General features: G+C 28.9%; 2 protein-coding genes and 1 long non-coding RNA gene across 8 annotated transcripts in view; 2 read left to right on the plus strand and 1 right to left on the minus strand.

The window, feature by feature from the left end:
• Nucleotides 1–327: 327 nt before the first annotated feature.
• On the plus strand, nt 328–4,748 carry LOC100741133 (peptidyl-prolyl cis-trans isomerase). 2 transcript variants are annotated; one of them, XM_033319506.1, is made up of 4 exons: nt 328–345; nt 1,736–1,955; nt 3,172–3,525; nt 3,811–4,748. In XM_033319506.1, exons 2-4 carry the CDS (start codon nt 1,752–1,754, stop codon nt 3,880–3,882), a joined length of 630 nt encoding a protein of 209 aa, XP_033175397.1. In that variant the 5' UTR covers nt 328–345; nt 1,736–1,751; the 3' UTR covers nt 3,883–4,748. The 2 variants fall into 2 exon arrangements, with proteins under 2 accessions (XP_033175397.1, XP_024221718.1); XM_024365950.2 differs by lacking the exon at nt 328–345 and having other exon boundaries at nt 1,704–1,955.
• Nucleotides 4,749–7,700: 2,952 nt separating this feature from the next.
• The window catches only part of LOC100741253, a 10,650-nt gene continuing 5,953 nt past the window's right edge, over nt 7,701–12,397 (minus strand). For 4 of the 5 annotated variants that reach the window (XM_024365946.2, XM_033319497.1, XM_024365944.2 and 1 more), the window contains one exon: nt 9,492–11,456. In XM_024365946.2, the coding sequence (XP_024221714.1) occupies nt 11,247–11,456 (210 nt within the window). In that variant the 3' untranslated portion in view covers nt 9,492–11,246. Of the gene's footprint in view, nt 8,038–9,491; nt 11,457–12,397 lie in introns of those variants that run through there. The other variant, XR_004461214.1, reaches the window with a different exon arrangement.
• LOC117151362 overlaps nt 11,895–12,397 on the plus strand; it is a 25,781-nt gene continuing 25,278 nt past the window's right edge. The window contains exon 1 of the long non-coding RNA XR_004461222.1: nt 11,895–12,011. This is a non-coding gene — a long non-coding RNA (uncharacterized LOC117151362). The remainder of the gene's footprint in view (nt 12,012–12,397) is intronic.

The following is a 12,397-nucleotide window of genomic DNA, read 5'->3' on the forward strand; positions in this document are numbered from 1 at the left end:
TTACTCTATGCAGGAAGCGAAATTAAATTTTCAATTTTTCAAATGTTCTTAATGCAATTTTTACGCAATATAGATATTACTTCAAATATGCAACACAATTAATTTTTCTAAATTACTGTCTAGAAATAAATAATTAGAATTTAAATGATGGTAAAAAAATTTTTTAAGTTTTAATTTGATTTTGTTATGTACTGATTGTCAGACGCACAATAGAAGCATAGGAAGCATATTCGTTACATTCAGACTCGATAGAAACAGTTACAGTCTTATTATCGAAAGTTGGTATTTAATATTTTAATGTATTTGAATTTGTGTATTTTTGAGAACAGTAGTTTTAAATCTAAGGTAATAATCGATTGTTTAAATGTGATTTTATTGAATAATATATTAATAGAAAATTCAAGTGATATATTTTTACTCTATTATGGCGATAATGACATGAAAACGTCATGTCCGGCGGTAGATACACAATAAAATAGAACAGAATCATGATTGGTCCACAATCAAAAGATTATCAAGATCCAAGGCAATTCATGACATAACATCCTTTAGTTATGTTAAATGAGTCATAATAGTGTAATTGCATGCTCTCTTTTCCATTACGAAGTGAAACAAGATTCCCGGTAATAAGCTATAATTGAAAAAGTATCAACGAAACAAAAGATAAGAATTTAATAACTAGATTGCATATTTTTATGCATTTATAGGAAACAATGCTACAAAGAAATATTTAACAATTTTCTATCGAAGTTCTACTTTTTTAATTTCCGAAAATATGAATTTGCATAAAAACCCGCAGTCTATTGATGAGAATATACATATAAATATATGTAGTTAACATGGACTATTAATATTTTAAATAAAATTTAGCGCACAGCTCGCAATATTTTTCAATAACGTAAAAATGAATAAATTAATTCTATGTGCAAACATATAAACATTCAATTTAAATCATGGATATTTTTAATAATTTGCAAATTATAAAATATGCTTAATTATTGGAAGATATGTATTATACGCATTATACGCCAATAACAAAAATAACAATAGCATACATTGTTTTTGCCACTCACGTTAAGAAACTTTAAGGCGCAACCACATAAAGATATGTAATTTAAAATCACATGAATTTATAAAGTAAGCAGAAGAATGCGGCGTAACGAATATTTCCAACACGAAATTATAATCACAAAAATGAATTTTATAAATAGAATTATCGTTTTGTGTAAATTTTATATTTTCATGTAGAATTTTATTCTAATTAAGTTTTTCGTTTCTATAAGTTTCAATATGAATATTATGTGTTCTTTTTATTATATAACAAAGCATATTATTGGTTGTTTCACATTTATATATATAATCAACATTTTCTGTAAATTTTATATTTTCATTTATACTTTTACTTTAATTGTTATTATTATTATTATTATTATTATTCTATAAGTTTTAGTAGAATACTATATATTCTTTTATATAGAATAATAACTTTTCCGTTACACGATCAAAAACATAACATGCTATTGGTCATTTCACATGGTCATGGAAGATGTCGTATCTTATTGGTTAACTTTAGGGAGCATGCTCGTCGTTCAATAATTATCGATATTAAACGGAAAACTGCCATTTTATTACATAATAATTTCTTGAAATCGTAACTGATCGTCTTTGGAAAATAATAGAAACTATATTGCTCGGTAGAAACGAAAGATCGAGCCGTTTGAAATTGATTTTTCAGGTAACAAAGTTTGAACATGGCGTTGAGATCGATCTGCCGGCTGTCAATTGATTCGACCTTCAGCCATTTGAGCCATTTGGGAGCCACCGCCCGGCCGAGACGATCGTCTTTCGCATTGCTCGCACGAAGTTTCGCCACTGTTGCAGAAAATATGAGTCTGCCGCGCGTTTTCTTTGACATGACCGCGGATAATAAACCCGTGGGTCGCATCGTAATGGAGGTGAGTGAAAATTGTGCACGATTAATATGGTTTCCACTTCTTAAATGTGTTGTCGTCGGAATCCCGGCATGATTGGCCATCTTGGATTTTCTTGAAAGCCGGTTATGTGAGATGATTTTCGATTGGAATTTCCTTCAGAATCGTTATCACGCATATTTTTATTGTTTAAAATTGCTACTTTGTATCAATAAAATGGAATCTTCATTTGCTTGATGTAGCAAAGTATAATTTGGATAGATATAACGTGTATTGCGTTACTCACTCTTTTGATCTGCAGTGAATCGTAAAATTTTCCATTCACCGATTGCTGCTGACACGTTTGATTACGTATTCCGCACAGGTGAAACTTGAATGCGCAACTATGAAATATGTTTTTAGGAATTATTTTGAGAGTTCCAAGTGTTGTATAAGATTAAAATATTGCGGTTACATCTTTTTTTGTAATTTATTGAGGAGGTGGAAAAAAAAGCAAAAAGAGATGTGAACAAATTACGAATACGTCATAGATATAGTGGAAGTGGCAATACAATTTCATTTGCATTTAAGTCTGAACGTTTTTTATTATATTATACTGTAATGCGTTTCTTACTATGCTATAAATTTAGTTATTGATGCTACACATATATGTTGTTATATAAATAGATTAATTTTTCACTTCAATAAATCAAATCTATACATTATACCTTAACCATTTGAGTCCTAAGCAACGCGATCGCGCTGTTCAGATTTTGTATCAAAAAGTCCCAATACATTTGAACGATACGGAACACTGATGATATTTTGTGTTTCATTGTTATCTTCTCAATAATTTTTATTGAACAAAACTTGAAATATTTATAAACTAATATTACGTATATATAATAATATATATGTATTTCATAAAATAACAAATATGATGAGCGCTATTGCGCCGCTTGTTTCTCTTCGCAATCGATTAAGACAAGCGCTATCGCGCTGTTCGGGATTTTTCGACCCTGTTTTTTCAAAGACCCCTGGGATTCAAACTGTTCAAAGAATGACTTGTAGATTATGGCATCGTTGTATTATATCCTATATTAATTATTATTAACAATTTATTTTTGATGATCATAATTAACTAACTTTTCTTTAAATTTTAGAAATAGTGATTCATTTAAGTGCAAATGTTATTGTGCGTATATAAAGCATAACTACATTTTTATTTTCATTTTTTAAAAGAATTGTATTAAATTTTCAGTTGAGGAGTGATATTGTCCCCAAAACAGCAGAGAATTTTAGAGTTCTTTGTACTGGTGAGAGAGGCTTTGGTTATAAAGGAAGCAGTTTCCATAGAGTGATTCCAAACTTCATGTGCCAAGGAGGTGATTTCACCAACCACAATGGCACTGGTGGAAGGTCCATCTATGGCGCGAGATTTGACGATGAGAACTTTACATTGAAACACACCGAACCTGGTATTCTTTCCATGGCAAATGCAGGTCCAAATACAAATGGTAGTCAGTTCTTCATCACCAGTGCCAAAACAAGCTGGCTTGATGGCAAACATGTTGTATTTGGAAAAGTTATCGAAGGAATGGATGTTGTTAGAAAAGTATGTAATATAATCATATTTTTCGTCTTTTATTTTATTTTATTCTATTTTATGAATAGATATTATAGCAGAGAAAGAATATTTGTTTTTTCTTATTTGTTTTAATATTTCCTTTAATAAACATTTATTTTACTTTTCTATATTATAACTTGATAAAGAGTAATTAATACTTTCATTGCTTCTATCTTGAAGTTTTTAATTTAAAAAGAGGTTGATACTTTAACATAGCGCGTATTACTTATTGTTTTTATAAGGAAGAATATAATATGTGTATCTTTTTTTCAGTTGGAAAGTATGGGATCTCAAAGTGGAAAGACTTCCAAAAAAATCGTAGTAGCTGACAGTGGAGAACTGTAATTGTTCGACTAGATACTCTAATGACTGCATTTTTATTTAGCTGTTGCATACAACTGTTGCTATCTTTATTGTATGACTCATTCATTCTAATCATCACCATTTTCCCTTAATATTATGGACTTAGTTTCCATATTTAAAAAAGTGTATATTTACCTTAATTTGGTATTAACAAATCAAGTGCATTGTATTATTTTTTTTATTACAATTAATTGAAATTGGAATATACAATGAAATAGAATCTAATGAGATAATTTCTTGTTCTGTCTTTTTTTTAATTATAAAAAACTTCAATTTCTTGTTTATTATTACCTGCAATAAGCAACATACTTCTCCTATATTAAAATGGAATGTAAAACAAATGAAAAAGATTTAGATCCACATTCTTCCATGGAATATTGATCCTTTAATGGTATTAAATGGTATATCACAGTAAAACGTACATATATGAACTGTACGTCTTATAAAACTTTCCTGTGTGTACTATTCATATTTTAGTATCTAATAAGAATAAAATTCGTAAGCATTTACTTACATTTCTAAGGTCCATAAATAATTAGTGAGTGTTACATGATTACTGTATAATGCATTTATCTGTGACGTTACGATATTTTAACTTTTCTATTGTGCTTTTATACTTAGAACCACCAAAATAATGCTCATTATCTAGGGCATTATTCGTTTTGATATGTATACACCATCCCATTTCTAAGCACAGATTGGTAATAGAGGTTTGATTAGTGTAAACCATAAGATAATGCCTTTAGATAATTCCATCTTCTTCTAATGTAACACTAACGTTGAAAGATGTAGTTGCAGCGGTCACAGTAATTGGGATTTCTATAAAATAAAATTGTTTTCAGAAGTAATTGTTGTACGTTTACTATCACAAAGTATGAATTCCTATATTTCGGCGGAATCGTTTCACTAAATTTTATAATTTGTTTCTACAATGTAAAATTTCTTTTGATTTTAGTGAATTTATATTCTAATGTAAACAGAAAACATTTGGAAATAATATTATAATTTGCAATTATTTCTATTTTCACTATTAACATTCTTATTGAATTATCGAACAATTAATGAACTCAAAACAAAAGTTGGTAGAATTTCTATTTATTTTTGAATTTTTTAGATATTTTTACTTTTCATGATATCCAGCTTTTTTATTCGTTCAATTACAATGAAATTATTTCGATAATAAGAAAGCGATAAAGTAAAAAGTTGGATGGAAAATAAACCTTAAACATTATGTTAAAGTGATAAAAATAAATTTTCAAGGTGGTTTTTATAATAACCTATGATCACATAGATCATTTTAATTAACAAATAAGTATATTTCATAATTTTTAGTTTTTCTTAGAAGTTAAGTTGTGGATTAAAAATGTATGATGTATTGTAACTTGGCTTATATTTTTTTATATCTATAACTAACGTAGGCATTTAAAAATAGAAAGGTACGTAAATAAATCCTGTAGTATGGATCTTTCCATGTCTAGTAATAAAACAAGGAGGAAAAAGAATAAAAAGATGTATAAAAGAAATTTCATATGAAGCATAACTATAATGTCTTAATAATACCGTATGACATATAATTACTAAACATTGCTAAAATTATTTTGTTATAACTAAATTTTAATTTCTTTGTCTTATGTCACTATGATATAGAAAAATTATGTTTCTATTTTCATGAAAATTGGAAAACTAATATTATTTAAAATTATTGCAAGCTTATTTATAATTAGGATACGTTTTTAATTTTGTCTTTGAGAATGAAGTGTTACATTACTTTTGCAAATTGATTTACATAGTATTACTGATCTGTTGACTATAAATAATTATAATTGTTTGTTTAGTTAATATTAGCATCGAAAGAACTAAAAATTTATTGTTAATTAGTATATTGTAAGAAAATTTGTTTAGAGGATGAAGTATTTTGTCTGTGAACGATAGAAACTAATTGTAAGAATTTTACTTTTTTTTATACAATAAAATTTGCATCTCTATTATTTGCGGTATTCATTAAATGCAATTGCATATTAGAATCTTAGAAGGAAAATTATATTTCTAACGTACACTTCTGTACGGAATCTTGTTGAAATAATGATAAAATTATTTATATTATGTGTCGTAATAGATTAGATTACTTAAATTATGAATGTTATAAAATTATATAAATGAGTGATAAGCGTAGATAAGCGTGATTTAAAATCATAAATAGGAAACATGTTTGCACTGTATTATTTATTTTATTATAGATATATAACATTTCTGACTTGCTCCTACTCATTATTTATTTACAGCTTATCTATATCAATGTGTCGCAAACACATTATGATGTCAATTCCAATTCCTCGTACTTTTGGTCGTAATATCTATGTGGTAGATAAGTTTTTACGTGATGAAACTTAATCAGAAAATCATCACAGTTATAAAATAATTTCCTTTTAATAAAATGTATGTTTATATTTATAAAGGTATTGTTTGAACAGTAATACATACGATAAGGAAGAAGAATACTTTATCTCGTTTAAGATCAAAGTTATTTAGTCGTAAGATATTTTGTAAATTTAAAAATCGAAAATAAATTAGGGATATAAAGATACAATTTTTAGATTTTTTTCAGTGCTTTATTATTTAAAACAGTTAAACGATTTGTTATATCCATTCTGCCAAATCCCTTTTTCGACATTTTTTGACATTCCAGGCGAATTTAAATTTAAAGCGAAAATGATTGTTATTTTATTATATCATATATCGAAAATACGACATACAAGAGAAAAAGGTATGATTTATTTCATTAATTTAACAAATTCGTGTTGTCCTGGGATACAAGCATATTTGCACTGTTTCTATTCATGTTTCTGTTTATATTCATATTAAAATGGTACATATTTGTAATTTTCTGGTAAACTAAATCGGTACCCACATGAAAGTAGAAATAGTCATTGAGATCGTGGCACTTTAAATTTCAAATTTAATTCTTCAACACGTTAAGTGTAAGGTGTTCGTCGGTGACCTACGTCTTTCAACTAAATTTTTTAGAATGATAAAAATAGGATAAATGTCATGGTTTAAAAAATGGTCGGCAATGTGAATGATTTAGGTAACAGTGTCAGAGAAAAGGTACGCAAATACATTAGAATATTTTGCAAGAATAAAATGTCTTGGTATGGTACGCTTTAATCTATCTATCCAGGACAAAATACGTATAAAAATCGCGTGGCAATCAACATAATAAAAAAAAGAGAAACAGATGCTCCTGATTCTTTTTTACTACATTTTCATAAAATCTTCTAAATGTTCAATCCTCATAGAATGAAAGGGAGAGCATACGTTTGAATCTCCGCAGATTTTATTAATTCTGTGAAAGGTGAAACCATAAATACAATATGAGTATTATATCAACGTTATTTCATACAGGTAACAACATATTATTATGTACGTAACAGTTATATTTAATGAAACATTTACATATCCAGTAAATCCATGTTCTCTGCTAAAGGTTCGTTTATTAATAAAACTGCCATAATCGTTCACGCATTGTTCGCTTCCTTAATTATTTTTCAAAGTATAACGATGATCAATGATGCGACAGAAATGTCACGTACATCCCAACAATCTTACATGAGATTTCAGCTATGTTTTTACTATACAAATTAAGTCATTATTAAAAGTATATATATATATATACATATATATATATACATGTCAATTTTTATACACATAATTATACGTATTTATATATGTATGTGTATATATATATATATATTTATATAATATATTACAATGATTTAATAAACCTTCATTTTCATTTAATATTTTCATTTAATAATTTAATAAACCTTCGACCCGCAAAGGCAAATAAATACACGCATAACATTTTTCTTCAGCGGCATTCTTCTAGAATTGTATTTGTTGAAAGAGGGATAGCGTTAAGCGTTGGAATAAAGAATGACGAATCGTTATTCTTTAACCATCGTACCTAGATACATATTTATTGAGTTACTTGTATTTTAATCGAAGTCTAATATCCTCCATCTGTAGGTGTAAATATTACTGCCGTTGTTAATGTTATTTAAGTTTTACTACTGGAAAGGAGATTTAAGTTTGAAGGCAGGCAAGTCTACTGTTCTTAAAGCTGACATTTAGACGTCTAAGATTTTTTGTGTCTTTATTGACAAAAATACATTTGACTTTGCATATCTAAAGTAAAGGATTTGTGTTGTTTAAAATAAATAGATCATCTTTCTCTAGAAAATTCAATGTGGTGAAATTAGAGTATGAGATAAAAGAAATACTATGCATATGATTTGATTGAAATTTTGAAAGTGTATAGACCCTGTTTTAGAAATATGAGTATTAATTCGGCAGACTATAAATTTATATTACAAAATTAACTGTTTTCTACTTTTGTTGTACTTTTCTTCTACTTTCTTGGCATTTTACTGAAAATGCTGGAGATTTTAAATCAGTAATTAATAAAGTGAATTCATAAAATAACTTTTAAACGCATTGCTATCTAAAGTACAAATTCTTACGTTTTTGTAATATATTTTTATAGTTATTGTATGTAACGTATTTGAATCTTTACGTGTAGGGTTAAACTATTTTGTCCGCATTTTATTCAGTCATTTAAAACATCAAAGCAAACTTATTTCAAGTGAAAAATAATCCTTATTCCTCTAAGCAGTATTCATTATAAGAACTAATTTTACATATATAATCGTAACAAAAAAGAAACATTAAACAGGCATCTATAGTTATTGACATTTATCTTTTGTATGTTCATTTACGAGGAAATGGTACTTAATGTAAAAGCGACTGGATTTCATATTTTTAACTACTGTGTACATGTATTAAATCTTATTGTCCTTCTTAAAAATTAAATAAATACTCATAATCCTAAAACATTCTTTCTATGTTGTACTAGATATATATACAATTAAAATGTGTAATAATGCGAATGACAAGCTAGTTCAAGTAATTATTTTGCTTAAACGTAAGTTAATTGAAATCAAATGAATGTTATACACGCACCGTGTATTATGAACTATTGATTGATTGACGCTCATATTTAATTATTAATGAGAGAATTAGAAAAATCAAATTGAACGTAATCTGTCCTTCTTATATTTATTAAAATAAGTTCTGGGGTTTGAAACACTCGAGATTAGAAATTTTGATTAATGTTTCACACTATGACTGGACGCTTGTTGTAATATCTTTTGTACGGGATACACTATACATACACAAGATCAAAATGGAATTTCGAAACGATCGTATCGTTCAACAACAATCTCTTTTACCTTTGATTCTCTTCATAAAAACGCAATTCTCCTTTACGGAACATCATATAACATTTATTGTACGATATATTGTTCAATTATATTTCGAAATTTTCAGCTTCGAATCTTTGTTTAATTATACTGTGGAATTAAATATCATACGTTATTTAAATATAGAGATTGACTAAACTTTTGCCCACATTTATTTGCTGAAAGCTGTATCCACCGAGATGTTTAAATCTGCGAAATTTCATGGACTTTTATATTTAATTTTTCACCATGAATCCCGCTTTGCGATACAATACATATTAGGTTTACAATCTCTTAAGTTTGCAGTACCAATGCTGATTTTATCTGAAACTATCTGTTTGCAAATGATGGTGATATCTTTCTTCGTTGGAATTACCCTTCACTTACAAATTAACAATTATTAGCATTGAACAGTATTGTTAAACTTCAATAAAAATAGAATCGATAACTAAACGTTAGTTAAAGAAACTTCCTATTGCAGATATAACAAATCATATTGAATTTTGTTTAGAAAGCAATAATAAAAATGAGTATCTTTTTGTGAAAATAATTTATAATATTTCACTCAACTTATTCGTATAAGAGATATTAGTTTGTTTAAATACCCTGTTGCATCCTTTTATTCATTTTCAACCCAATTTTTTCACAACATTAAAAAATATTTTAAGCCTGAAGAAAAATATGAAAAACTTTTTATTGGCATGACTTCTCTATTTCATGCTAAACATCCTCTTGAGATATTATAAATCTTTCTTGTTTACTAAAACCAGAGCCTAACTGAAATATACGAGGATCGCAACAGGATTAATCGTAATACATGATTAAATACAAGCAATATGTAAGCTATATTTTTACTTTTTACTTCAGAAATAAATATTTCACGAGCATCGTCTTTAGCTTAAGGAAAATAAACTCGTGAAATTTAATTTAAAAACGTCGTTAAACATGGAAATGTTGCAGGATAACAAATTAGAAGAGATATATTAAATAAATCACAGCTCAGGTATCTATAACATGTGATTCTCTTAACAAATCTGTTTCATTCATCAAGCGACTGCAAAATTTCCGTAAAATCAGAAGCGGTTTCACGAATAATACGCATTCGTAAACATGATAGATAAGAGTTAGTATCGCGGCGTTTTAGAGTATCTATGAGTGTAATATGGAAAGTAAAAAGATGTACAATAAAAATAGTTCGCTTTCCAAGCTATCACTAACATTGTAACGAATTATTATACATACAGCGGCTCACGAAAGTACTCGGACGCTTACAGAAACTTTCCATGAATATTTTGTTGAAGCTTTTCATGAATCTGAAAATGCATTAGGCTGTGCCAAAAGTTTCTTTCGTTTTGTTCTATTACTACAAAATGGATCATACATATTCCGATAAAATAATATAAAACAAAAAGGGTCGTGCATCTATTATTTCCTTATAAAACGAAAGAAACTTTTGGAACACCCTAATACAAACGTAAATAGAAATTATAAGATGCTTATTGATTACCATCGGTATTTGCACAGTTAATTATGTATTGTATAAATAAGTCACAATATTTTTAGTAGGACCATTTTTACCCCTAATCAATCATATGTTTAAAATTACTCTTCACACTGTATATTATTTTTTTGCTATGTGTACGTTTGCAATAAGCATCTTCTAACTTCCATATATACATTTCCAAATTGGTTTCAATTTTTACCGGTGTAATCATGATAGACACGTCTCATTACAGTGAAGTGAGAAAAAGACTAACGTACATAATATATATTCGTAAAAATCTTCTATCATATAACGAGTGTTCGAATATTTTCGTCAACTACTGCATACATATTTCATGGATATTTGTGTGAGATTAAAATCGACAGAAATGATAAAAGAATATCGTCGTAGGGGTATAGCAATAAGAAAGTACAAGGAAAGTATAGCTCGTTAATTTGAGTTAAACGAGATTGTCAGTCATCTATTAGGTCGTGTTAATCTCTGAATAAATCCTTAAATGAAGAAGCGTTAATTAAACGAGAGAGACTCGCATTTGTGTTTCCATACTACTTGACGAATAGGTCCTTCAGGGAAGAACAGATAGACGGTTCGCAGGATTCCGTTTGCTCTTGGTCCTTGGTACTTGAAAACCAACTTGCCACTTTGCCTGACCTTGGTTTGTTCGGAGATACCGAGGGCTTTCCGCTCGATCCGGATGCCTCCGTATCGTTTCCCCTTTGTGCCGTTAAAATCTTCTCAATTGCGCTACCCAATACCTACGAACAAAATTGTTCTTACAAATTTATGAATATTATGTGTTTACGTATTTGAATGAAAATTTTTATGAAACGAGATTTCGTATTAAAAGATGGCCAAGAAAATGGTAGCTTAATCCGTGGAAAATGAAGCAGTAAAGTAACGCACAGTACTTGAACGATATTAAAATACGTAATAGTACGTTAATACGATAATTTACATATTCTTTTGCTAAGATGAAAATGTATATGTAAATTTACTTGACAGAAGTATATCACAATGGTCATAATGTTATAAATATTTAAATTTTTTACAAGCATCATAAAATTGTAGAATCTTGACGCAGGAAGAAATAGTTAACAAAGAAAAAAAAATATATTGGACAAATTCTAGTACCTCTCTTTTATCGCGTAAAAAAGAGAAACTAAAAGTTTCACTCCAGAGAATGGACTTCGTTCGAAGTCGAAAAGATAGTTTACAATCATTACGTGCAATATCGCAGATCCACCATCAGAAATCAGTAATATTAGAATAAAATTCATATTGGATTAAAAGAGGGGTCAAGTTGGGGTTAGGTCAAAAAGTAGCCGGCGAGGCAGCCAGCTACGCTCGTTAAAGCCCAGAACTGAAGACGACGCGTCGCGAGTTCGAATCCTCGGCATATTTATCGTGTCTTTAAAAACGAACGGAAAAACCAAGATTTCTCTTACAATATGCAAGCGGCCAAGCCACACCCCTTGCATGTGCTGTGGATGTACTTTCTGGAAGTACTTGGTTAAACGTGCTTGGTGTTGAGCACACAGGGACCCACCCCGACGATCAACTCGCGCACACACTACTGGCGTCCCGCCCGTGGAGGTTTTAGCCGGTAAGAATCCGGCACTACCTTCTGCCCACCTACGTTAGGGAGGGTGGTAAGGTGTCTATGAAGATTTCCTCCACGTAAAAAAAAAAAAAAAAA

Source organism: Bombus impatiens, unplaced genomic scaffold (genome assembly GCF_000188095.3).
Source record: "Bombus impatiens unplaced genomic scaffold, BIMP_2.2 scf_0155, whole genome shotgun sequence".
Lineage (NCBI taxonomy): Eukaryota > Metazoa > Arthropoda > Insecta > Hymenoptera > Apidae > Bombus > Bombus impatiens.

What these genes read in the sequence shown, in the direction of transcription:
- LOC100741133 (XM_033319506.1), top strand. Translation starts at nt 1,752, where the DNA reads ATGGCGTTGAGATCGATCTGCCGGCTGTCAATTGATTCGACCTTCAGC. An exon ending in TGGGTCGCATCGTAATGGAG is followed by an intron (nt 1,956 to 3,171) that starts GTGAGTGAAAAT and finishes TTAAATTTTCAG; the next exon opens with TTGAGGAGTGATATTGTCCC. An exon ending in GAATGGATGTTGTTAGAAAA is followed by an intron (nt 3,526 to 3,810) that starts GTATGTAATATA and finishes TCTTTTTTTCAG; the next exon opens with TTGGAAAGTATGGGATCTCA.